This window comes from Anabas testudineus, chromosome 7 (genome assembly GCF_900324465.2).
Source record: "Anabas testudineus chromosome 7, fAnaTes1.2, whole genome shotgun sequence".
Taxonomy (NCBI): domain Eukaryota; kingdom Metazoa; phylum Chordata; class Actinopteri; order Anabantiformes; family Anabantidae; genus Anabas; species Anabas testudineus.
The window spans coordinates 24,023,283-24,050,964 of record NC_046616.1 but is presented as its reverse complement, the minus strand read 5'-3'; the positions used below and the strand labels follow the sequence as shown (position 1 = coordinate 24,050,964).

Below are 27,682 nucleotides of genomic sequence, written 5' to 3'. Positions count from 1 at the left end.
CTGTTAATAGGAATTCTACTCAACACCTTCACCTGTTACACATTAAAAGAGCTTGAGTTTGTCACAGGGCAATCTCTCAGAGGAGAGCTTTTACTGCACAACAAACAGGAAGCTCACACATTCTTGCTTCAAGTTTAACACTATAAAATAATAACAATAACAACAATAACAATAATTCCTCTTTCTTTGTATTTCAGAATTTATAGCTGTGTGTGTGTGTCTGTGTGTGTGTGAGAGAGAGAGGGAGGGGGGGGGTATTTTACAGGGGGAATCATACATTCTCTGGTTCATTCTTTCTCATGAGGAGTAAAGGTGATAGTGGAGGCGGATGGAAACAAAATAAGACACAAACTTCATCTTTCCAATGTTGTTACATAACCCCCCCCCCACCCTCCCCATACACAACTTTTCAGCGGCAAGTTTGCAACACTTCTTGCGTTTGTTGTTTTTGCCATATGTCCAGGTTTAGTCCAATTTCAAATATATCCTGGTGACAAGATGTTGCTCTAGCCGTATGTGCATATTGAACTACTAGTACAGTAGTAGAAATCCTTCATCGGGGGGGTGGTTTAGTTGTTGCTGAGGAATGTTGGTTTCTGTTTTACTGACAGAAGTAGGCTCATTTGGATCAGACGCTATCACCTGTCTTATTGTGTTCACTCAACTTACTGTCTGATTTTTTTTCCCCATCCTTTTTTGTTTAACAACTTTTTGGTTTTTATAAGAAATCTTAGAAAAAAATCTTTTAAGAGGAGACTGCAACCAACAGCCCGTGTTCACCGTCTGGCAGCTTCTTTGTTTTTTACCTCCAGCCACCTGCTCCTGTAATAACCACTATGTGTTTTGGTTGTTGAGCAAGTTTAAAAAACAAACAAACAAACAAACACAGAAACAAATATTTTATCTGAAACACTACAGAATGACTCAGCGATACCGTGTGAGTGATTTGTCTTGAAACTAGATTTTGATATCTTTTGAGAAACAAAGAGGATTCATGGGGGGAAACAGAGAGGTGAAAATGTGACTGACTTTTGAAGGGTGATGTCAAATATTCTAGAAGGATTGTCCGGGCTCTGATGGTCAACAGCTGCGAGCCATACAATACAAAATTCAACCCTACAGCAAAGACCACTGAAATTCCAAGAGTGAAACAATAGAGGTGATCGGTACATGTTAAATAAGGTGGGAAACAGTTCTAGGACGACATCAAACTGAGAATTCTCAAAGACAATACAGAACAGAGCCTGCTCGTTTTTGACTGATGTTGACAGGAATAATGAAAAATGTCATCTACGTGTTTCAAAGGCTCAGGATCTAAATGGTTTATAAAAAACGAAACTAAGAAAAGGTTACAGACATCACGCTATTGTAGTTCCCCACAAGAACTACAATTAAAGCTACACAAGAACTCTTACACCCATAATGCCACATTCTAAAAGGCAGTTGTACAGCCATATTAAGCCAACAAAATGTATTTTACCTAATCTACATGAACACAGTGTAAACACATTTTTAAAGACTGACAAATGAAACCAGAAACCACTGGTAAACTACTGTAACTCTGAGATGCACATACTGGACGTCTTTACAAACTAAACCAATCACTGCTTCTAGCTGCCGATATTAATTCTACCCCAGGCAGTGGTAGATATTCCTGTGAAATCAACTGTCGCCTTTGTGCTTACTCAACTATTTGACCTCCAGCGCCCTAAGAGGTGTATTTTACACTGAAGCTGAGACATTACTCTTAATGTTTTTAGCAAAGTCCCTGAAACCCGGAAACAACCTGCCAGGCTGTTACTGTGAATATACATGTGCGTTCACACTTTGTGCCTGGTGAAATCAGGGTTGACCAGCGAGTCATCTAAAACATCTTTTCTTCTGGGAAAATCTAATTTGTTAAAAACCTAATTAGCCTATGTACAAGCGTTTTATCTTGACAACACAAGACATATAAACATGCAGTATGAGTATAAACAGTGTTTTCTAATCTAGGGTCTAACATGTTGTTAGAATGAGACAGATTGGTTAGACTGTGTTTGCTGGTTAACATTATGGGATGTACTGCAGCACATTTAGGATGGACGCACATACTAAAAAGCTGTAAAAGTACCAAAAACTCTCTATTAGTCTGATAGCTAGCTTGTGTACTGTTGAAGTTGTATGTGCAGTTTTAAAAAACACTGAATATTCCATGACTTACATTTATCGCTACTAGTGTCTTCGTACAGTATACATATACTGGCCGCTAGCAGCTGTTTTAAGACAATAATGAAGTTTTTATTTTATTTTATTTGATTTTGTAACAAATAATTAGTCGAGTAAGTTTGAGGTGTTTTGTTTCTGTGCACACTCCCCCACTCTAAAGCGGTCACTCCTGTCTGCATACAACTTACAAGAGGTCAGATGTTGGTAGACCCAAAGATGTAAAGTCCATCGAGAAAGAGCCAAAAAAAAAATCACATTTTCACCTTTGTGTTTACACCCCGGTGGAATTTCTAACTGTAAAGGCAGAGAGCAGTTTTAGATGTGCTGCGTTTGAGGAGGAGGCAGTCTGGTCTGGAGCTGTGTGTGTTTGGAGGTCAGGTGGCAACGTTGGGATTTCCTCTCTGTGCTAGACGGGTGGTGACTCTGTGTGGATTCAGACAATGTCATCTCTGCCTCCTCTAGGTTGTCTGCAAGAAGAGATACAAGAACAGTGTATTATTTACAGAGAGAAAACCTTGAACTGGTGTGCCTCCTTTTCTCTCACTCTCTACTTTTCACAGTATCCTTTGCTAACTCATTGTTTTGCATAGTTAGAGTCCTGAATTCAAATGTGTGCTTTGTATTTTTTATTGTAAGCATGGCAAGCTTGGGAAAGGCTGACATTTACATAGATGACGCCCTCTGATGACGCACCCAGCCACCTCTGTTTATTGTGCGATGACCTTGTCGAAAGTAGTGCTTCAGCAATCCCATTTAGAATTCATTATACAAAGTAAAGGGAAACCTACGCCCATGGCATTAAAACACCTACAGCTGAATACCTTTCTATGTGAACGATCACATACACTGGGTAGCGTCATGAGTTGTGTCATGGTGTGGCAAGTTACACCACGATACTTTTCCCCTGTGGAAAATCTGTGGAAAAAACTGCAATTTTATTATTGTTGCATACTAAATCTGCAGATATTACTGTCTGAATAGCACATCTGCTGTGTCTGCCATCATACACACATACATACATACAGCTCAATCAGAGTAAAGCATCAAGTCTGTTAAGCTTCTGGGATATTAATCTGGTCAGTTAAGTTAATGACAAAACTAGGGGCATATGCAGGGCTGCCCAAGACAAGGATCTAGAAAATTATCGCAATACTTAAAATAATAAATAATACATAACAATGACAAATATAACGTTTATTTTTGATCGAAACATGTTCTGCATCTGTGTCAACTCTACTGCACAATCCTCAATTTAGGCATTAAGAGTAACACTGCTGCACCAAATCATTTAGCTCAGGCTCATAAAAGTTGTTGGTTGAGAGCCTACAGAAGCTGATGCAATGTTTGCAAGCGCATTATCAGTCTGAATGAATCAAACCCCCTAGTCGTATTAATTATCATGTTCTGATACTAACCTCTGTACTCTGCCTCTGCATCTTGTGCACAGAACAGGACACTGGGTCTTCCTCCCCTGACCCTTCACATTCCGACTCACGCTCCCGTTTTCCTGTGACGTTTCCTCTGCTGTGCAGAAGTCCTGAATGAAAAGGCAAGTGGATAAAAACGTAATTACTATTATTATTATGTGAGTAGTACATAAAGCAGATGTGAGGTTTGGTGTGATGAGTGTTCTGTGATGCCCCTCAACTAAGAACTGATCCTGGTAATTACTGATGGGGAAGTACCGACACAGCACAAACCAGAGAGAAATAGCTTAATTTTTCAATTTTTCTTTCAAACATATTACATTTACATTTAGCAGACGCTTTTATCCAAAGCGACTTACAAGTTGTGTACAATGGTAGGTAGGGTAAGTGTAAGGAGGTCTTGCCTAAGGACCACTACTGGAGGTAGCCACGGCTGAGATTTGAACCCCAGTCTCCCACATGGGAGGTGGTGTTGTTACCACTACACTAACCAGCCGCGTTAATATTAATCTAAGATTATACTTGATCAACAATTTAGGCGTGATAAATGCATATTGAAAAACGAAAATGAAAACATGCATAAGATTATGATAGTAACAATGATACAATAGTAGCATCAGATCCTGCCTATTTCCCACCTGGCTGTTGAGGCACAGCAAACTCATGGTAGAGTCGGCTGCTGGTGATGGTCTGGCTAGCTTCTGGCACTGAGTGGTATCCTGGAACAAGCACATCAGATGTAGAACTTTGTGATTTGTGGTAGTACCTCAAAACATCCAGTTGTACCATAAATGAGAATGCAGGATTTTATCATAGACAACTCGAATATAAAACCAATAATGGACCTAAAATTCCAACACATACAGCCTGGCTTTGGCTCCCAGGGAACCCAGAAACTAGCGAAAGTTGAGTTTATTTTATTATCCATATATTTTCTGCATTCAGTTTATCTCTTCTTTTAGACTGTTCTTTTAGGGATCTTTGGTGTCCTGCATCAACCATTTCAAAATAATGAGCCATTTCTACTAGCAATGGTCATAGACGCATAGGTTATTTGTAGAAGGGGAAAGTTTACATTCAGCGCTTTTACATGCACTCATGAAATCTGATTACTAGAAATCCAAGTATACATGCAACAAAACAGTAATCTGATTTTGGCCTGGTCCACAGAATTTAACTGTATGGAGACAGAAAAGATGCTCCCTGAACACTTTTTTCTTTCTTTCTTTCTTTCTTTTTTTTTTTTGTGACTGATATTGCTGTGTGAGACACAGTCACAGTGTTACTTTCTACAACAAAAACTGTTTGAATTTAAAAAAATCGACAGTGAAAAGTGACTTATTTAGATGTCTACGGGGAACTCTGTGTCAGTTTCAGTCAGTTGGATTTTGGGTGGACTGATTTAAAAACGAGATTTGGTGAGTAGGAGATTGGTGAGTGTGAGCAGCCTTTGTTATGCACATGTGCTCTTGTAAAAAAGCAAATTAAAAACCTGGTTACACGTTTACATGGCAGAGTAATCAGAGTTCTCTGGAAGAAATCTATCTGGGGAAACCAGGTTTCTCTAATCCCCTACCCTGATTACTGTAGCCAGGTTTCCAGTTACACTTAACATCGGTGCATGAAAAATGCACTGATGGTTGCCTGTGAGCAGAGGTGATTTAAGAAATGCTAACAATACTTTTTATGAACTGCATTAAGGATTTGCTAATTCAAACCCTTGGGTAAGACTATCAGCACTAAACAGATATTGAATGTAAAAAGGGGGGAATGCTAACAGGAAATATCCATATCAGCTGATGTCCTACCATGCTGTTGCTGTTGTTGTTGTTGTGGCAGTGGTTGCAGTCGTTGCTGTTGTCCAACACCGCTAGGTCCTGTATGTTCTTCACTGTCAAAGTTTAGCAGGATGCTTCCGCTGCCATTACCTGTTGTAACAGGACTCCCTGACATGCCAGGCACTGAAAAAATAAATCACCAATGATAAACCACAAAAATCTTACAAAAGATCATAATCAACAATCATCATCACAACAATTCTTCTGAAGCATCTTCACATGTATATTTGTGAATTGACTCACAATGTGAATTGGTGGTGGTCCCTGCCTGCTGATCTCCAGGAGAGTAGGCCATCATTCCTCCATTCCCATTCCCATTGGTAGATGGCACTGATGCCAGCAGGCCTAAAAACATATTGACACATATTTGTTTTCCATTTTAAGACGAAAAATTAGTTGGAATTTGTTAGATTTTTCTTTTTTGTATGTCTATGCTGGCATGTTTTGGAAATATATGTTTGCACCATTTGTTACCATGCCAAATCAAAATATTCAGAGTTTGGGTAAGTTTGCCCATTAGTACAGAACAGCTCAAAGTAAAGAGCTACAGTTTATAGAGCTCAGCATTTTAAACTTATTTTTACATCTTTTGCTACACTGGTTGTAAGAATATACCTTATGAGTACTCAAGTATTTCCATTTGTCTTTTGTTTTCCGTGTGTAATGAACATGACAGCCTCTAGGGGCAGTGAGCATGACTCTTCAGTGGTTAGCCCCATTAATTTATAGATTTCTTACCAAGTCCCCTGTATCGGCTAAGTTGCTGGTAGATCTGCTTCATCCTCTCAATGTTGAGTCGGCTAGCCTCTGCGTGGTGCACCATGGGCTTTGGGTAGTGGACTCCGATTATGCACTTGGCGGCCGCCTGCACAGACTCTGGAGCGTTCCATGGGTCATAGATGAACTTGGCAGGGAAACCTCGGAGGACAGGTAAGTATCGTCTGAAAGCACAGGGAGATATTAGATACGCCAGCTTTTGTCAACAGGAAGTAGGGAGTTAAAATCAAGGGTGGGAGTGATGCAGGGAAGCAAAATACTATCCTTAAAAAACAGGTTACAAAAGAATTAAGTCAAATAGTTTACAATACTTATGACTTAAAAATATTTCCATTTCACTGTTATATTTATATATTTGAATATGTCAAATATCAGTTTAATAAAAAAGTGTATTAAGTTTTTGCATGATATTCAAATTTCTTTTTTGTAACCTCTTCAATAATTGTGCTTAAGTTTTAAGTCAATGTGTGATTCTGTGTAATGCATTTCAGTTTAATTTACAGCCCATGTATGTACTGTAACTGATAAAAGCATGCTGGTCTTCAGCACTTCATGCTTACAAGTATCATGGGAAGTAGTTGCTACAAAATGAAAGCTACAAACAACCACAACACTGCACATCATGGCTACAGTAAATGAGAGTATGAGTACAAAATCACTTGCTGTACAAGTCTGAAACTCCTGTATGAACCTTTGGAGACTGTGGCACTGAATCGATTTACCATCAAAGTGCCCAGTGAGAACTATAGCTCAAAACATGTTAGAAAAATGAGGGGCTGTGGTCCCGAACAACTTTTACTGTAAGTTGGTGTGATAGCAGCCACACCAGAGACAGAAAGTACGTTTCTCCAAAGAATGAAGCCAGTAAAACACTCTCAGCTCAAAGTAACATTCCAACCTGTTCAAGTTTGTTTTAGATTTTTCCATGGACTGTCGTGGATTTGCTCCATGTGACAAAAAGAGGCCACCTACCTACTGCACTTGGTCCAACCTTACCCATTCCGAGGAGGGGAGACAGACAGGACAGAGGAGGGGGGCGAGTGGAACTGTGGGAAGTGTTCACAGTGCAGCGTTGAGAGGCATAGAGAGATAGGTGGGGGGCGGGGGCAGTGCAGCCTTGTGAACCAACACACACGCGCGCGACAGATGGCACTCCGGTTGCTACGGAGATCACCCCATCGCTAGAGAGATCACTGCCGATTGGGTTGCTGATGCTGGGAGATGTCTACTGTAACACGCGGTTAGAAAGCAGAGTGTATTGACCCCCCACCCACCCTCCCGCAGCCCTCCCCCTCACCACACCACCCAGACCTGACCAGAGCAGGTGTATAGTGGAAAAGTTCTGTCATCAAGCGATCTGGTTGCTCTCTCTATGTTTCTTCCTTTCACAGCTCTGAAAAAAAGAGGAATAATATTTATAGCTTTAAATATTCTTCAGGTCCAGTGTCCTCAAGTTTTGGTCAGCGTGGAAAATGGGACTAAAGCTAAATGTCTACATAAAATAACGCAGAAAAGTCCTATTAGATGACAGAAATCTTCCATTATACCTCACTGCTCTCAGGCCCCCCACCCTCCTTCTACCTTCATCTCATCTTCCTCCCCGATGATCAGACAGTAGTGGACTGAAAAAAGAGCTCATGCCTGTTCCCCCTGTCCCCCTGACTGTGGTGGTTGTCTTTTAAGTGGTCAGCGGGCCCAAAGCCCCCCTGCTGACTGTCCTGTCCCACTGCCACAGCACCACACTCTGGGCTGGCCCACTAGGGGGCCCCCTCATTTCACCAAAAGGGACCACAACCCTTTTGCCAGGAAGATCCGCAACCTGCCAGTAGCAAGAGGTCCTGCAGAGAGACAGCGGGTGGTGTAGTACGTGTGCTGAGTGTGTCTAAGGGGTGTATTGACAGGATAACATGAGAAGTGGTATAGATAAAATTTAAAAGATAAAATCCTTTTTTGATTTATTGTTCTTAATTATTATAGTAGAAAATGTAAATATTGTGCATCTACTTCTCTTCTTATGTAGTGCTGTGCTGTGCTGATCAAATACGTGTCTCGTACATGTGAATATGTGTGTCTTTATCTTTCTCAGTGCCTATATTTGCCAGCCACTGCTCCAGGTCCTCTTGAACCAGCAGGGCTGCATTCACATAAGCAGAGCACCACTGAACATTTCACAAAGGGTCGGATGAGGGGCTTTGCCCAGCGCCTGGACAATGGACCGGCTCGCGTGGCACAGCACAGGTAACGAGTACCGGCGCCAACCGTGCATCACTGCGATGGCAGACTTACAGCTGGTCCAACACCTCTCCTCACTACCCTCCGGGGAATGCTTCATAGTCCTCTACCTAACGAATGAAGCCAAGGCGTTTGCATTTCCCTACCAAGCGGTTAGAATCCCTTTTGACGAAATGAGACGCTACCGAGTTACAAACCTGCCCAGAGGGGGCTGCTGGGGAGTGAGCAAAGTCTCGTCCCTCAGGGTTGCACAAGTAAGAAAAACAAACAGCCATCGATGTCTCAACTCAATCCCCTACTTCCATCCAGTGCAGCCCTGGCTGGTTGCCCAGCTGCACCTGGGTGGAGGGGTGTGAGAACAGCCAATCATCTTAAAAGCAATCAGCTACAATCTGCAAAGGGGAGAGGGATAGCTGAACTTTTCCCCCAATCCCCCAAAAACAATGAGCCAACACACAAACACAAAGTCACATCCAGAGAAAGAGAAGAATTAATCTACGCCTTTCCAGTAAAAATCACCTGATGGTAACAGTTATATATTGTCTAACAATATGAATGTGTACACAATCACCAAACAGACACAGACAATTAAAGGCACGCAAAGAAGTACACTGTGAACACTGAAATTATGACAAAAGATGTGCCTGATTCCAAAAATGACAGTGCTGAAGTTTAACAAAAAAAAAAAAAACAAAAAAACAAAAAACAAAACAAACAAAAAACAAACAAACAAACAAACTAATGGGCAAACTTACCCAAAGATCTGGAGGTGCCCTTTTATCCCTCCATCTCTCTCTCTCTCCCTCTTTCCTCTCTTTCTCTTTTCAGTATTAGGCAGCAGGCAAATTAAACCTGCTGTCTAGGTGCTTGCAAGCTGAAATCACCGGCTACTTTTGTTTTTATCTGTTTTTAGATGGACTGATATCAGTCCATCTAAAAACATAACTTAATTAAATTCCTGAACTCTTAAATCTGCTTAAAGAGATTGTTACTGTAACTTCTATACATTTCTGAAGTTACACTGACAAACTAAACCTACACTGCCGTCTGCATACTGACATATGTCTAATGCCATCAGTACATCCTCATCTCTCCATGCTAAAGTTTTCTTGTCTGTGTGTGGTCCCAAGAGATAGAGGGAGGAAGGGTGCCATCCAGGTCCAGGTGGATCAGCTGTTGGCATCAAGGCACGATGCCAGGAAAGGTACCCACCTAATGAAATCCCCGTTGGGGTCGGTGCGCCGGCCGAAGCCCACGGGGCAGTAGCAGTGGAAAAACTGCTGGAAAAATGAACTGCAGGACAGCCACATCCAGCTGCCTGCGTTCACGCTCCAGTCTGCATCGAGAAGCAACTCCTCGAAGACCTGCAGCAGTACAGAGACAACAGACCATCCTAGTCACATTCAGATTATCAATACAGTTCTGAGGAAATCTGCTGAGGAGGAACACTGAGCTTGTGGTGACATTGTTCTGTCAGCATCAATCCTGGACCCCTTACCTTCATCCCTTCTTCCCAGCTGATCCAAAGGTCCCCTCTGGTAAGAAAGCAGGCTACTGCGTGCCTTGCCAGGTGATGGATCCAGCCCTCCTGCCTCAGCTGAGTCATAATGGCATCTATCCAGGGAAAGCCTGTCTTAGCCTCGGCCCACTTAGCTAGAGCTTCAGGATTTTTGTCCCAGGGGATGCGGACACAGATGGGATTCCCCTCCATCTTGTCGAAGCGTGGGTTGTTGGTCGCCGCAGTGTAGAAAAACTCGCGCCACAGTAACTGGCCATATAAAGAGAGTGGTGGGGAGCTGTTCTTTTTCACCTGGACATACATCAACACACCATGAAGATAACATTAGGCACAGTTTAACTGCAAAATACACGCACTGGTGGTAAAGAAAGAACTTCAAAATAAGATATGGATAACAAAAAAAAAGCATGGTGCTGGAGCTGGGAGATGTAAAGTCTTTTTATAATTGTAGTGAAGTAGCATTTCCTCACTACTTCCTTCCTCTAAATCTTAAATTTTGCCACACAGGATTTGCATTCTGGTCCAAACAGGGCAACTGATCTGGGCCAGTGTTTTCGAAGAATTGCATTGAAAGTTAACTTTGACTAAAAATACTTGTACGGCATAAGTAGGACATTAATAATTTATGAAGCTTCCAACTCTTACTCTCAGCAAGGAGCAGGACTACTCATAGGAAGGAGTGTGACGTCACTTGGCCTTAATTCACAAATATACACCAATACACTTATTCCTGTGTATGAAGTACAGTTCGGCTGCATTTGTTTTCATACAGTACATTTAACAAAAGATGTGTTTGAGGTTTTGTACTTTTTACATAGGTTGACATTTGACCTCTGGGATCAACATATTAAAAGGACAAAGAGTGCCTTGTTAGCTAAATGGTTATGGTGCATGTATTTGCTGATTGTTATACCTCCTTTCTGGTACTATGTTTTCTGTCTGTGGCTCAGGAGGTAGTGTGGTCCTGTCACATGTTAAAATGTCCTTGGGCAAGATACTGCACCCCAAGTTGCACCCTGTGAATCAGATCAGGTCTGCCATGGTGTGTGTGTGTGTGTGTGTGTGTGCGCAAACGAGTGAATGACAAGCAGTATAAAAGCAATTTAACTGCCAGTTAGGTAGAAATGTGCTATATAACTGCAGACTATTTACAAATGTTTTCTGTCTGCTTCTCCCACTATCAAGCTCTCCAATGAAGGCTAAAATGTTTAAAAAATTACATTAAATAATTTAATAAATTACATTCAAAAATTCAAAGGAGCATTGAAGTACAACTTTTCTGAAATTATCTACATTTTAAATATTATTTGACATTTTTTACTGGATATTTGCTTGGATGTTAAATTTGTGTAGCTACATGGTTTAATACATGACATTGGCCTACTCCATTTTAGTTTATTAACAACTGAATAAGTATATAAGTATCAAAATACATAACAAGATGGTACGTCTACCTATGTGACAACACATTCCCGTAGGACTCAATATAAAGCAGCTTTACTCAAAGTGAGCAGTGGTGGAGGAGTTGTAAACTGACCTTGCGGTAGAGATCAGTGAGCTTAAAGTAGAAAAGGCGACAGGAGAGGCAGCCGAAGCGCAGGTAGGGGCTTAGGCCTGTTGGGCTGGCCAGCAGCGAATTGGCATTCATTCTGGGTCGTTCGAAATTGGCTACCCATGCCTGGGAAGAGAGAGAGAGAGGGAGAGAAACACAGGAGAAATGTAAATAATCTTGCTGACAGCAGAGAAAAAGAAATGATTTATTTTCGGATACAGTCGCACCACCGTTTATTAAATGTTGGATATCTAAAAACACCCATTAGTCTGTAAAACTAGCAGTGACATTTTTGAAATTGTGGTAGAGAGACTCAAAGATATCAATTATTGCACATTTTCCTCTGTCAATCTTGCTAAAAAACATTTCCTAAAGATTTTTGTTCATTTTAGATTTTAGTTTTTCCTCATGCTTTTGACCTCCGAGTAAGAAACACAGTAATCAAAAAAACGACTATAGTTTACATGCTAATGTTTGGAGTGATTTTTGGAAGTGTGTACACCAGGTGCAGTATTTACCTTTCTCTCTAGATGGCGCTCTATCCTGGTTAGAGCCTCAGTCTCACCTCCTGGCCACACAGCTGAAGGCAGGCCCTCGGTGTCAAAGCCTGAAAACATTTTATGATGGATGGGTCAACAAACCTTCAGCTATGTCATCATATGCCAAATAAAAATCTAATACAACATGTCTAGGCAATCAGCATGTGCACGATCTTGCATGGCCCAATATGGCTCACGGGTAGCACTGACTGCTGTTTTGGTGATTAAGGTGGCTCTGTTATTTTCAATTTTCTTACACATATGCCTTTGCTTTATTTTGTGTGGTTATGCCACTTTGCTAATAATTAGAGGAACAGTGTGAAAACACAATAACTGTTCAGAACAGTTAATCCAGGATTTACACTTGGACACAAAACAGCCTAATTCCCACTTTTAAAAATAAAGGCCATCTCTCTCTCCCTGTAGAGAAAGCTGCTAACTGGGGTCTTTCTGGCAGCAAATTTTAAATTCAAGTAATCTCTACTTAAGTCTCTATTACATATTTCAAACTGTTCCTGCTTTCTACACACCATCATATTTATGTTGTGTCTTAATACTCATTCAGGTAAGACTGTTAGTTCACCAGGTGACTGAAAAGCTTCACAGATGGTGGCACCACAGTGTGAATGGAAGGAAGCCTTCTGTGAATGGAAACCAGACATCTGGACTGACTTGCGGATAAAACGTTAAGCATGTTAACTTGCTTATTTAAGAAGCAAATAACAGCTTGTTTGGAATAAACACCTTAAATATATCTTAATAATGAGTGAAATAGATGCACAGGTGTAAGCAGCAGATGGATACAGTGGAGGTAATAGTATGAATGGAGTGTTACCATCTGTGAATGGAAACCAGGCATCTGGACAGAAGCTCAAAGGAGATGAGCATGTGACCTGATTAATCCAATAGTGACTATTTACAGGAGATGTGCCTTTAATAGGACAAACCGGACTGACAGTTAATGAGGGTTAATACATTTACAGTACAGTGTCAAGTACTACATATGTGGAAGAAATAATTTCCAAAAGAAGTGTAATCAAGTGTAATCCAAATGTTTTGAGGAACCAAATCATGGGAATGTGTTTGTCTTCTCACCTAGCTCCTCCAGGGATGGCACTCCATACTTGTCTCCGTGGTCCTCAGATATGGGGGTGACACAGCGACCCATCAGGGTGTCTGACAGTGTCTCCACGGGCATCTCCGGAGGATCCAGTCGACTGATCAGGGTCTGGAAACGCTTGTAGGTGAGAGGAGGCTGACCGCCATTCAGCTCTATGATCCTGGAGAGGGACAGGGAATAGGTGTTAGCCACATTTTATAGGAAAGGAAAACCACTGAAGGAAAAGTTGACAAAGCTGGTATCCACTACATCTCATTTTGTGCAAGGTAATTATAGGACACTAGTGTTGTGTTTGTTAGCTTCCTGAGACGATGTACTAAAAAAACTTCATTCACAAAAACTGTTGCCTCCTAGGACAATTCATAATGTCTGCAGTGAGAAAGATCCATCCATAGTATTAAATCTGAAAAATCTATTTCTCTCACTTGTCCAGGTTGTAGAGGGTGTGTGATATCTTGACGATAACCTCCACCCCAGCCTCCATGGCGAGCTTCTTGATGGCAGCATCTCGCTCCTTCCCGAAAGGTTCAGAATCATACTCAAACGTCAGCCGAGAGATCTTCCACTCCTGATACAAACCACAGTGATACAGCCAGATTGTTTATTTTGTCCAACTAATGGTGCAAAACCTCCAGTAATATAAGTCTAGAACCAAATAACTAGTCAGTTCAGAAACTTAGCAACTATTTAAACAACTGATTAATTGTGTGTAAATTAGAGCATTTTCTTTCATTTTTCTGGTTAGTTGTCTCCTTTGTTGTAGTTTGTTTGGGCAGATCAGAATACAGAAATCAGACTGTAATTTTATATTTGGGACTAGAAAAAAACATTGCCCAGTTTTGTTGTTGGTTTTCTTCATCTTATGTGATAAACTGAATATAGTTATTTGTCTGTTGGTTAGACAGCCATTACTGAGACATTGGATCATGGTATAGAGTTCAAGAAATTATTATTATTTTTGGATCATTTACTGTTAATCTGTTTGTTAATTAAATAAGAAATGATATACAAACTGTGAAATAATTATCAATATAAGCATTAGGCAGAGCAATCGCTTGTCAATCCTATGTGGTTGCTCACCTTAAAGAGCCGTGGGAACACGTTAGCTGGTTGGCCCCTGATGACAAAAAGGCGGGAGTTGAGCTTTCGAAGGCTGGCGTCAAGATCCTCCAAACACTGCAGGAGAAACCTGACGAGAGAGAGAGAGGACAAGAAAGGTACAATATTACTCATATTCTAATTATAGTCAGGAGTTTTATCTGAGCAAACTTACAAATCAATTTCTAATCTACATTGTTTCCTCACTATGACAGACATTCTGGTCACAACTTTATTCCATGTTTACTCTCAGATCCTTCCCTTCCCAGACATACCCATAAAATACAAAAAACAAAAACAAAACAAACACAACAATAAAGCAAAACAAAATAAGACAAGGCAAGATAGACTCCTTTGATTTACATTTAGCACTCTTAAGTGCATAGTACATTTGACTACTACAGTCATTAATGTACGTATCCTCTAAGAGGATATTTATTTATATCAGTTATATCAGTTTGTATTTATGATCCAGCTACTAGTGTATACAGAAATAAAGTTTAATCCTTCTAAGATCACAGTACAACAATGAAAATAACCATAACAGAAAAACGGGAGCACAGCAAGTAAGGAAGAACAAGTAGTACACATGTAAGACTACATGTGTACTACTTGTTCACAGCTTTGTATTTAAAAAAAAAAAAAAAAAAAGAAGAGTGAATCACATTTATTTTAGCATCTTTGCTTTGGCTTTTTTGTCCCTTTTCAGAATATATTTTATTTAATATTTATTGACTTCTGAATGGTTTAGCATCTCCACACTCATAGTAGTTGATGATCTCTCCTTGACAGAGGACATAGACTTTCATTCAGTCTCATGTCATTGCAAAATTAATTACACCAACAATTAAGACTAAGTATGGACTACTGTGATAACTATGAAAAGTCATATACTAAAAAAACAAACAAACAAACAAAAAAAAAACAAATGTTATATTATTTAAACAGACAAAACATTCATGTTACTTTTGAGTTTCTGACCACCTGACCATCTAACATTCTCTTTTGGCCTTTTGCTTGTGGTCAAAATAGGTGTGGAAATAGCTGTGGCCAGAAAGCATGCTGTGAGTGTAGTGAGTAGAAAAAAGATACAACAAATGCAGGAGGATTTCATATAATGGGGAAAAACACGAACTGGACACTGTTATGATTCTTTAGTCAAACTAATAATCAGTGCATGCTATCTGCATTGCTATAACTGCCAAAACCTGCTGAACATGCAGAAGTGTAAACAGTAAACAGGCACCTTCATTACAAGAGGTCACACTTTTGACCACCACTTGTCTAGACTGCGCTCTGTCTAACCCACAGTACTGATCATTAGCAGAATCAGGCGGGATCACAGTCTGAGCAGACTGTCGACAAGCTGACCCTGTTTGCCTGATCATTAAACCAGGGGCGTACTCACTCAAAGCCAAAGCTCCATGTGCTCCCAATCCTTACACAGACGGGCAGAGCATAGCAGCAAGGTCACGCACACTTGAGGCACGTGCCTGATTATGCATGAACTAGACAGAGTTATGAAGTTTATACAGGAGCTTTGATAACTGACTGTCTGGGTCTGGTCGGGCTTGATCTTTCTAAGGACTAGCTCATTCTATGTCTCCAGTGTTTCCTCTGCAAATTCATCATGAATATGATTGCAAGAAAATGAGCTTGTGATACTTGCAAATATTTGGTCAAAGTCTAATAAGGAAATAGTTTTTATGGCAAAGTAAAAACTTGAGTACTTCTTGTCAAAGAGCTAAACATGAAAGGGTTCAATGACTAGGCATAAAGTGGCATAACCACACTTATTGTCTAAATGTTTCACTTGCAAATCTTGAAAACTGAAAATGGACTATGAATCCATGTTCTTCTTTGGTCTAATTGAAAATTATATGCTATAGAAGATGAGGTGGCTATGTTGCATCTAGAAGAAAAAGATGGGTTCTGACATGAAACACAATTCACTTGTCCAGTTCTCATCTGCTGCACCCACCACACTTTTGTGCTCAGGTCGAGTTTAGATAGACAGATGTTACCTGATCTATACTCTACCTCTGAACACACAACAGCTGCAGCCACACAGAATTCACAGACACATATTCTTTAACAGCCATATAGCATAAATACTAGCAACATCGACAAATCTCAGACATAACTAGAAATGTGCTAGGGAGGAGCAAAAAGCAAAAAATATTCACTAACTTCTTATCTTCCTTAATGTTTGTTCTATTATATTTTAAAGCAAATTTCACATATACTGCTGGTTGAGAAACAATATAGCCATATATTTTATTTTACACCATGTATACATACTGTGTTATTACTGGATGTTCACACTTGACAACATTTATTATGTATATATATTTAAGGTATGGCCAGTGGAAGCTATGAGCCTAAACTGAGCAAAACTGAGAAGACATCAAGCAATCTTAATGTCAAAAAGCAACCTTAGTTAAGCTGTTTCTCAGAAAACCTCACCATGGAAACAGGAATGATATTCACCTAGCAAACATAAGCAGGCTGTGTACTGACAATTAAAAACATTGAACTAATATCAGAGATTATTAGAATATCAAAGCTGTTCTGTATGTGTGTGTGTGTGTGTGTGTGTGTGTGCGCGCGCATACTTATGCATGTGAGAGTGCACATCAGCCCACAGACACAGCAGATGTAGAGTCTGTATGCCCACATGCAAATTTCTGTATATCCATGCATACAGGAACAAGCCCCCACACAGTACCTTGTGTCACATCAGTTACTCCGTGTGTATGAGTGCATGAACACCTGTTCTGGGAATTCATGTGCACATGCATGAGCACTAGTGTGTGCTTCTACATTTGAGAGCCTTTTGTGTTTGTGTCTTTGTGTTACTGGGTTAGCCTATTCTTCCTGATATGCATGCCTATCTGCCTGTTAATGTGTTAGTTTGTGTATGTGCTGCTTTGTCAGTCCTTATATAACTGTCCTGGCCTACATCTCCTAGAACAGGCACACTCAGCTTTAACTGCACCATAACACAAACCCTTACCCTAGTAACCTCATTCCTGTCAGTGCGTGCACACACACACACACACACACACACACACACACACACTCTCTCTCTCTCTCTCTCTCTCTGAATAGAAACAGAAGCGTTGAGTGTGAATGAGCAGTTAAAAAAAAAAAAAAAAGGATTTCTAATTATGTGTTTGCTCAAACTCAACTCTGGATTTATTTTATTGTTGTTTTTAACAGAAAACTTTGTGTCCAGCCATATTTTTGGCTGCTTCGTATTTCACTTTTTGTTTATTACTTCCAGTGACTGTTGATTGCTGTTTTATTCACTAGTATGCACCTCCTGTTTTAAGTTGTCAAAACTGTGAACACACATCAACATATGGAGAGACCATATTACCTTACACCACATGTATCCCATTAAGAAGACAATCCTTGGTGGAAAGTAAAGCCGAGCATTAACAACTTGGAGCAGGTTATATGTGTTATTGCTGTAGAATACCTCAGTGTTTTTATGGTGAAAATGTATTAGAAATGTATTAGAAATATTTATTTGGCAATTTTTCTAAAATGCTACTAAACAAGCAGATTAGTATATATGCAGCTGGATGATGTAGTGGTAACTTTGCCACGTTTTTGAATAGTTTCTATAAATTCCCTGTTTTTAAATCTGAGTATAGCATCAAGTAAATTAAACCTCTGGGATATTTATATGGTCAGTTAAACAGCAGAGTTGTTAATCACTTTCTATTGCTCCCAGTATCTGCTACTTTGTCTAAGGAGGAATAGGATGAGCACTATCAGGGCCTTACAAAATGACCTCCAGCCACTGAACCACTTTGACCAAACAATTAGAAACAGAATTCATGAGGGTGGCCTGAGGGTCTGACGCCCAGCAGCATGGAGCACAATTCTGATACAGTATTTGCCACAGAAGACCAGAATTGGCAGATCTGCCTCTGCCCAACTTATGTGGTTCTCACTGAAGATTTTCTCTGTACTGTTGAACATCATTCTTGCATAGGTGGTAAAATAGGTTAGTGGTGTTGGAGTCGGATTTGAAAAGCAGTCTGTGGTTTTCCAGTCCATGTCAGACTTTAAAACTATCCCTATTTCCGTATAAATATAACCTAAACTGTCTGATTTACACTTAAAACTTAAAACTAGATAAAACACATCAAGACAAAAAAGGACACTTCTTTATTTATTTATTAATCTATATAATCCTAAGTGTTTATATAGAGAAAATATATAAGCCTGTAAGTACACAGTGTCACATCAGTTACTGAGGCACAGGTTTATATGCAGTGTATATAGAACATCTACACACCCATATTAAAAGGCCAGGTTTTGTGATGTAAAAATTTTTTTAGACCATAATAAATCCATTTAGAACTGTTTCCACCTTTAATGTTACCTATAACCTGTACAACTCAACTGAAAAACAATCAGGAGCCGGTACACACCTGCAATTATTTAGTGTCTCTGATTAACCCCAAATAAAGTTCAGCTGTCCTAGGAGGCTTTTCCTGATATTTACTTTGTTGCATCTTACAGCAAAAGCCATGGTCCGTGCTTCCAAAACATCAGAGGGATCTCATTGTTAAAAGGTCAGAAGAATTCTATGAAAACCATGAAACATATGACTGTTTTTATCACAAACAGTCATCATCAAGTAGAGAAACTCTGAAAAGATGGGAAGAAAACTGGTCAGAAGAGTAAAATTTTGGAATGAGTCAGACCTAAGACCTGAGGCTGATTGAAAATGATTGTACCTGTTGTAGGTCACATTAAAGGTAAAATAAAAGTTGATTTATCATCTTCTCTTAACTTTAAGTAAATTTTAATGAGCCAGTGTAAGAAATATTTGAAATTTTATTTTATAAGAAATGTCAGGAGCAGTTTCAGGGCTTTAGTCTTGTGGTTAAGCAGAAATATCTAATGAATCTGCAGTTTTCTCTGTGAGAATTTTTTAGTAGTTACATTTATTCAGTGAAATAACAGAGTAAATTAAAGTTCAAATTCACACAAGTGCAATAATAGAAATAACTGTTCGAAGGATCAGAACACTTAGGGATCAAGAGTCCCATTGAATTCATAAACTGTCTAAAACCCTAGGGCCTTACTCTTCCTGCTGTTGGCAGAAATAATGGTATAGCATTTATCAAAGGACATGACGGATTGTAACCTAGGTCACTGGTAGATAAAAATCTGAAAGATATTTAAATGTTACAGATGATAGATCACAGCATGTGTTGTTTTTTGCTAAGCGTTTTGCTGTATCATGTTGATTTATCTTCACGTCTACCTCCAGTGTTTTCTAGCATCTATCCATTGGGTAACAGGCCACATGGAAAAGCCTTCTCACAAGTAGGTCACAATCACATAACTGCTTACAAGTTTCATGCACTGACACACTAACCTACATCTCTATTACAGACTATTCTCACATTTTTCCCCAAGATGGAAAAACAATTGATTATCCTCACTTTTAGAGTATTTTGCTCTTTAGCCCAATGTTTTTATCTGTCCTTTCAATATTAAGCATTACCATTGTGAAAACACAGTGTACTTCTTCCATACACTATCTGATTACTGTGGCTCTAGTTCTGTGGTCATTAAAGTTATCTTACAATAAATAATGTCTCTGAGTTAAATCATAAATAAATTACTAAATAAAATTCCCCTTGCCATACAAATACACATTCATTATATATACTCTATATATTATTTAAAACTTCAAAATTTACATTTGGAAGATGTTCTGTTTTGTTGTCATGTTACTATGTCCACAGATGTGAAGTGAATTTTGGTTAGAAAACAAGTGACTACACAGTCATGTCAAAAATGTTAGCAAAACATAAGAAGTTTTTAGCCCTGGAAAATAATGTAAAGCAAACTGAAGCTTTTTCCTAATTTAAAAGGAGTTTCCTACCATCATAAACAAAGCAGGAAGCTATGTGTGTCTTGGCAGGATGAATGAACGTTAAAAGGCAGTAGTCGACAAAGAAAACAAGCGTACTTTGTTTTTCATGCATGTAAGGAGAACCTACATTTTGTAGGATGGTCTCCAGTTTCAGCATTTGTTTATACAACATGGTCAGTTTTGGTTAATCATATTTGACCTTTACATGAGTTGCTTCTAAACAGAGGAAATCTGTCAAGTAAGGCGATAAATAACCAAACAGGTAATTGGAACATGTCTGCATCATTTATCTACAGTATGTGATTTTAATAGTATTCATTCATTGCTTGGGCTGTTTAGTCTACAAAAGCCCTAAAGTGGTGTTTTGTAAGTTTAAAGGCGTTTCATCATTATACTCCCAAGTGAGTGTTTTTTGTATGTGGTTCTAAAGTGCAATTGGATCTTAATGAGGCACTTAATTAGGCATTATTATCCGTTTATTAGTTACAGGCAGTAGCAATTTGAAAGAGTTAGTGTTCCACTGTCAAATATGTTCAAAGATCCAGTTTAAAATGTACTTGTGCGATAATGATATTTATGAACATATAGGTAAAAGTCTGAATAAAATAAATCTGCAGTGGAAAGTGAGTTATTTAGATTTGGACTTCAAGCAGACTTTGATTTCAAAATAAGTCGGCATCATTCCATAAAGCTGTAATAAACTCTCCCTCATTTAGCCACTGTGCATTATTAGCACCTCATTTAGCACATGCGCACTATGGGAAAAACTACTTGGGGAAAACTTGAACTACTATTGAAGCAGGTTCCAGAGCAGCTGACAAGCCCTTAGACACTGGGCTTGTATTGTTGTTTGCACTTGGTAATGTAAATGTGTCATTGTGTTGATGACACTGATGACACTTGATATTGTGAAACTACTTTTTTAACACGTAAAGATTTATACTAGTGTTGTGGAATTGTGGAATATATGATAAGGTGCATCTCACAGCAATAACATCACACAACTGGCAATGGTGGAATTAATTTTGTCAGGAATAAAAAATATCTCTGAAGAAGTAAGCACACCTAGTTTGAGGGGAACCCAATTAAGCAAATGAGACCAAAAATGTATTATGTACCTAAACTCGGAGATGTTATCTGTTTGAATGTTCTCCATTTCTACATCTGCCTGACAGGCGACTAGTTGAGTCAAAACCTCCCCTTAGAAATTCCTTTGTTAAGCATGGTGAGCATCACAAACTCTTCCTTTAAGGCAGGGGTGGGCAAGTCCAGTTCTCAAGCCTACTTTTTTCCAGCTATTCCAGCCTTACCCACTGCTGATTTCCTGGATCAAATGTGTTCAGTCAATTAAAAGCTGGAAGATACATCACAGATACGGGTGGAGTGGAGGAAGACAAAGTAATTTGGTATGTTCCAGCTTCTGATTGAACACTCCTGCCCCCAACTCAATATGGAGTATAGGGATTGTTGGAAGACAAGCAGGGCAGCGGCCATCGAGGACTGGAATCACAATCAGACTTTGATAATGAAGACCCAGGTTTCTTTTAAATTATTTCTTTAAATAGGAACATCCAGAATCATACCTGATTTTCATCCTTCTGACTGAAACAACTGACTCTAATTTTCCCTCCAAATAAACTGATGATAATAATAAAGGTTTGCATAGTTAGTTTTTTAAACACAGGCATTTAAGATGATTGGCCTTAGTAAACAAATTAACAGTGCATTTGTCCCATTTTTTAAATTGGGTTTACTTTTTCTAGTTTCACGACAGTTGCAGTTCCACAAATTTTCCACAAATTTTCCATTCCATTGCTGCTTAATCCTAGCAAAACAGATCTGTGAGACAGGCCTTCTGGTTCTGCTCATCTCATGTGGGTCACCACAGCAACTCATGATCCATAAATGTATTTGTCACAGATTTTTTCACGCCAGATTCCCTTCCTAAACCTCTGACTCTACAGTCGATGGGCCACCACTCTACCAACTGATTCATTGCCATTGCCTCTGATAAAAATAACAATGCTAATTGGATTGTAGTGTGTCACACACAGGCCTGCAGGTGTCAGAACAGCTGGACTAGTTTGCAGTCTGCAGACATCTGTTTGGTGTACTGCTACTGTTATATATGGATGAAATTTTAGAAATACAGCATTTTCATAGTACATGTAATGTACAGGGAAATGAAAATATAGCATGTCTCTGTGTCCACCTGTGCACAGGTCACTGATCTCAACTCTGCTTTGCTTTGTCTCAATTTAACCTTAGTCTATTATCTTGTGACCCTCAGTGCAGCCTTTTTTAGCTTCTGCAGGATAAGGAGGAGTCTAACAGAGGTGTGTTTGTTATATAAAGCTTTTTTAGCCTCATATAACTGCACATATGGACCACATTCTGTAATTTTACAAAAATGTGAAATGTTTTCTTCTCAGGGGATCAATCAATCAGATTCATTGGAAAACAGCAATATATGCTGTTCAATTAAATGGAATTTGGAAGACATTTAATTAACAAAAAATTATAAAGGTCTTTCAAGAAATTCTTCTGGGAAATTCTAAAGAAAATCCTGTAAAACAGACTGCTCTCATACTGCCTCGCTCCTCGACTTGTTGGTTATAGTGACAAGTTCTATTTCTGTTCTGAACTTGCGAAGTAAAAGTAACTTGCTATTAGTAAATAAAGTTGGTGTCTTGATGTCTTCATTTTAACATTAAGATACAATAAGAATAAAGAAGTGCACTTCACCAGTGACCTACAAAGTATATTTTGGAATCTCACTGTGACGTTTCCTGTCTGGACGTTGTCCCCTGGTGCTGCAGATCTGTTAACATTTTTAGTATCACAACCAGCTGTTTGGGTCACTGACGTCAATATTGACTAATATGTGTGAGGGATACAAATAACACTTCAGAGCAAAAACGGGCCAGTGAGCAGGGAATGGGACATACCTCCCCAGCAAAGTAGATACAATGACGTCTAAACAGACTCCATGCTCACGCGAGGGCAGAGCTTATCTAACATGATACACAGTCCCAGTCTGCAGTCACACAGCATATTTACAAAGCATTTATCTCTGGTGGTTGCACTCCTATTCCGAGACACCCCTTTGCGTTGTGGTTTACTTTCAGAGGCTCATCTGGTTACCATGACCTAAGTCTGCCTACTGATTGACCTTTGTTATGGGAATTATATACAAGGATGCTAACAGTAAAGTGGAGACTCAGTCCATGAGTACATGCATCAAGTCAGTTACCAGTTTGAATCACTGAATTTTTGTTTTAGCTCTATTTTTTGTGCCAAAATGTACTTTCTGCTTTATTTGTTGAAATAAAACAGAAGGCTGATGCTACCACCAAGACCTTCAATGCTCCAGTTTGTCTTCTCAGGCCCTCCTTTATTAGTTTCTGCATCTCTTAAACATTTAAATAATTGTTCCCTTCATTATTCTTTGTGTATGTTGGTTAAGGTAGCTTAAGTTAGCAGAAGGGTTTTTTTTTGCTGAAAGTGGTATTGTGACTGGTTTTGAATGTAGGTTTTGGCAGGCAGCTGCTGAAACCTACTGTGTATTGCCACTGAATCTTTTAGTGGTACACAGTACCAGACCATACTGGCCTACTTTCACCAGTGGTCATTTAAAAGCTTGGTGATAATCTTTTTAGACATTTCAGTCATTTTGCAGTAGGATACAACATAGAACTGATGGGTAACAGAGCAGTGAGCTCTGTTAGCTATATACAGCCTTCTGAACCGCAGTCTCTCCAGCCTCCATATTTTAAAGGATGATACAGAATGTGGGCGGCTGCTGTACAGTTGACTGACACAGGTTGGGCAAAGAAGTGAAGAATGTGTCTCTGAAATAATCTCACACTTGTACATAAAGTGTATGAGAAAAATGCTGAGTTATTAGAAAAATAAATTACAGAAGAAACAGCATGCACATGACAAATAAACACACACCACCGCAGATTTGATGCAGTGATTAGAAGCAGTGACTCTGAAATTCTGCATCTGGGGACAACTCTAGTGGAAACAAAAGTACCATAAACATAAGAAATGTAAATCTAATTGAGCAGGTAAAATCTGGTCCAAGCTAACTAACTAACTACTAACAATTTTTTTCTGACCTGCTACAAACACGTGTTGATGGCTTTCAATTATCTAATGCGTGACTCACGTGCGTTAACTACAGTGAGGAAAAGCGTCTTTCCACAGAATTGACTGTTTCATATCCAAAAGCCTAATATAATAAAGAACGTTTCAAAAGCAGAGAAATGGTGACATCATGTTGTGTTTTGAAGCACTGCAGCTCTGTGCTTCCTATTTCCATTCTTTTTCCTCTTAACCAGTCAGATAGTCATTATGTATGAGTCACAGCTTCCAGCAGTTCTACCGAGATGACTGTACAAAAAGAATAAAGTATGTACATTTCTTAAATTGGCTACCGTTTCATGAATCAGAAAGAGATGTTACGAAATACAGGCTTCGTTGAAGGCACTGAGAGGCTACATTTATTACACAATTACCAAAATGTAGTTTTCATTTATCCACACAAGCATTCAATGCCAAATGTCATTCAATATTAATGTCTAAATAGTTCTATAAAATAATTACCTCAAATACATAAGTATGATTTATACCAATATCAATGGTTCTCAATTACAGGGCATTCATGCCATGAGATTAATATAAAATATTTTTCAGATTTAAGGCAAGATGACACAAAATACTTAAGGCTATGCTTGATGCAATAAACTGTTATGAATTGTGTCTAATAAAACATTCGCAAGAAAAAAAAAGTCTAAAAGGAACTAATTTCCTTTGATCGTTTTTAGATCCTTCCTCAGGTCATTTGCCAGAAAAAAAAGAGCAACGTTTTTTTTTTTAATTAAAAAAAATGCACAATACAGTATTGTATTAATAATCTTGCAATCTAAATTTATGACCATCCTGACCATTATAGGAACAATGTAAGATTGCTTACATCTACTGATTGTGACCCATTACAATAAAATACACGTTTTAAAAAATTCTTACACTCAAGTAAACTTTTTGCTTCCCAGTGCCTTTGATTATCTCTTGTGACACTCACATTTTGCTAAATGGTTCCATATCTGTGATCTAAAAAGTCTTAATCCTCATATATAAAGTCTTTAATCTTACCTCCACCTGTTGACCCCGACATTGGAGGAGCCTGCAAACCATGGGTCCAGGAAGTAAACACAGCGCACCGTGCCCGCCCCCTGAACTGCCTCCTGCAGTGCTGGGTTGTCATGGAGACGGAGGCCCTTGCGGAACCAGTGGATGGAATTTGGGGCCATCTTATTCTGCAAGTTAAAAGTGAGAGAAGTAAAAGAATCACTGAGGTGGTAGACAAAAAGTGAGATGACTGCGGGCTGGTGAAACGTACTGAAAGAGGACGACAGTGTCTTCTACATAATGGTGTTAACTTTTCTTAAGGTTCACTAATAGCTGGTACGACACAGAATGTCTCCCAACAGGAAACAAAACTGAAGCGTCCAAGCTCTATCAGCTGCCAACAGTGTGGGACGTGCCAAGAATAGAACAATCTGAACAAAAACACCATCAGTTTGCAGCACCCAACAGTGCCCCAAGTTATTTATTTTTACATCATGAACTTTTTTAGGCGCCAAGTATATTTTCAATTATTGAAACTATGAGGAATAACACATTTCTTTGAAATATTCCAATGGCAAAGACAGAAAGCTGTGGGATACAAAGCCAGTGGATTACTGAATTGATTGGCTTATGGTCAGAGGGAACATAATGTGGAACACAGGTAACAGAGACAAAGAGGTATGCAGAGGTGTTAAAACTCAAAATACCAAGTGCTAAAGTCTCAGTGCGACAGGTGACACTGGTAGATTTACCTGCCAAATACAATACAACCGTGACTGCCATTTGGTGCTGAGCAGGTGTCACATTAAAAGCTTATGAAGAAAGTCTAGTTTTGCCTGGTAACACCCTGCAAAAGCAATGCCCATGACCACATTTAAAGGAGTCAGTTGTTTAATGACACATATATTACATTAAAAACTAAAAAAAAACAAAACAATTTGTGACTATATTGTTGACAGAGAACAGTCAAGAATGATGGACCTCCTCTATTTGCAAAGCTACTGTAACTACTACTTTGAACCACTGCTGTGCATTTAAAAACTCTTGACTGGAGTAAACCAAGACAGAGTCTTGCCCAAGAAAGTTCAGCTTATATTGGGCACCATGGAAAGAGACACAGATATGACAGATGTAAGAGGTGTCATCACTGGCTTAAGAAATAATGTTGTATATTATCAGCATAGATCAATAATGTCTAGAAAAAACAAATTAAAGTGATGAACAAGATAAGGGATCATAATTATAATCTAATATTATATTCACTGACATACCAATTCTATATAAAGAGTAGTTTAACTATTGTTTTCTTTGCTAGTTTGTTTTTTACTTTTACCTGAGAAATATGTTGAATTCCTCACTTTTACTTTCAACGGGCTATTTCAAAACTGTGGTTCCATTACTGATCTTAAACAAAAACAACATGTAGGATGGAATGTATTACTTACAAAAACCTCAATAGAAGGATGTTAAAAGAAAAAGGAGCTGGGATGGATCTGACACCAGCTGAGAGTGTCACTGGGTAAAGATGGAGGTTTAGACAAACTCACTTGATTCTCGACTGTAAGTAGGACAAGTGAATTATGACTTTACCTACTGACAGATAAACAGTGCTAACCTCAAGATGTTACTGTGTTAATAATACATGAAGTCAAATAGTCAAAGCTTACTCAATGTGGCGTTCAAGAAACCTTCTATTAAATAAAGATTCCGCAGCAACACTCCACGTGTCAGCAGCCACTAGCTGTGACTTCAACACCTGTAATTCATATGTCCATTTGATAGTGGACAGTGTTTAACAATAATGATTTCTCCCCACAGTGATGGCTCACTGGCTCCTCTGACTTCTCCTAATGGAAATTAGGTCACACCGTCTATTCTGAATGGGAGCTGATACTGCATCCACCTCCGAAGAACTTCAGCCACAATCAATGCCAAAAAAACAGCACAACCGTAGGTTATAGGCATGTCATAATAACATATATATGTCTAAAGAGGTCACAAAAATACAACTGACTTCAAGTCTCCATTAAGGAAATAACATCTCTGTAGACCGAATCGGGGTCACCAGAGCGATGCTTATGTAACTGGTGGCGCTGTTTATAAAAGTAAACCCGGTTTCCCCTTAAAACTAAACCCTTAAATTTGCTAAAAAGTCGCGTCTTACCTTGTGCTGGTTCCCCGGAGGTGATATTTATGTCAAGCCCAAAGAAAGAAGCATTTCTTCCCTCGGTTACGCTATGCAGGGAAGCGCAGTCCACTGAGTGGGTGAACGCAGCCACAGCCTGAGAATCCCTCTCGTTTCTCTGCGCTCGCTTTCGGCTGCTGCGC

At 39.2% G+C, this 27,682-nt stretch overlaps 1 protein-coding gene across 2 annotated transcripts; it reads right to left on the bottom strand.

Moving 5' to 3' along the window:
• Nucleotides 1–461: 461 nt before the first annotated feature.
• On the bottom strand, nt 462–27,682 carry LOC113167031 (cryptochrome-1-like). Of its 2 annotated transcripts, XM_026367355.1 has the most exons (16): nt 27,519–27,682; nt 25,379–25,542; nt 14,293–14,401; nt 13,638–13,780; nt 13,188–13,372; nt 12,072–12,160; nt 11,539–11,679; nt 9,981–10,292; nt 9,695–9,846; nt 6,212–6,414; nt 5,717–5,818; nt 5,444–5,596; nt 4,274–4,354; nt 3,624–3,745; nt 3,030–3,123; nt 462–2,675 (listed from the first exon to the last, which is right to left on the bottom strand). In XM_026367355.1, the coding sequence occupies exons 2-15, from the start codon at nt 25,534–25,536 to the stop codon at nt 3,046–3,048; spliced, it is 2,028 nt and encodes a 675-aa protein (XP_026223140.1). In that variant the 5' UTR covers nt 25,537–25,542; nt 27,519–27,682; the 3' UTR covers nt 462–2,675; nt 3,030–3,045. The 2 variants fall into 2 exon arrangements, with proteins under 2 accessions (XP_026223140.1, XP_026223141.1); XM_026367356.1 differs by lacking the exon at nt 3,030–3,123.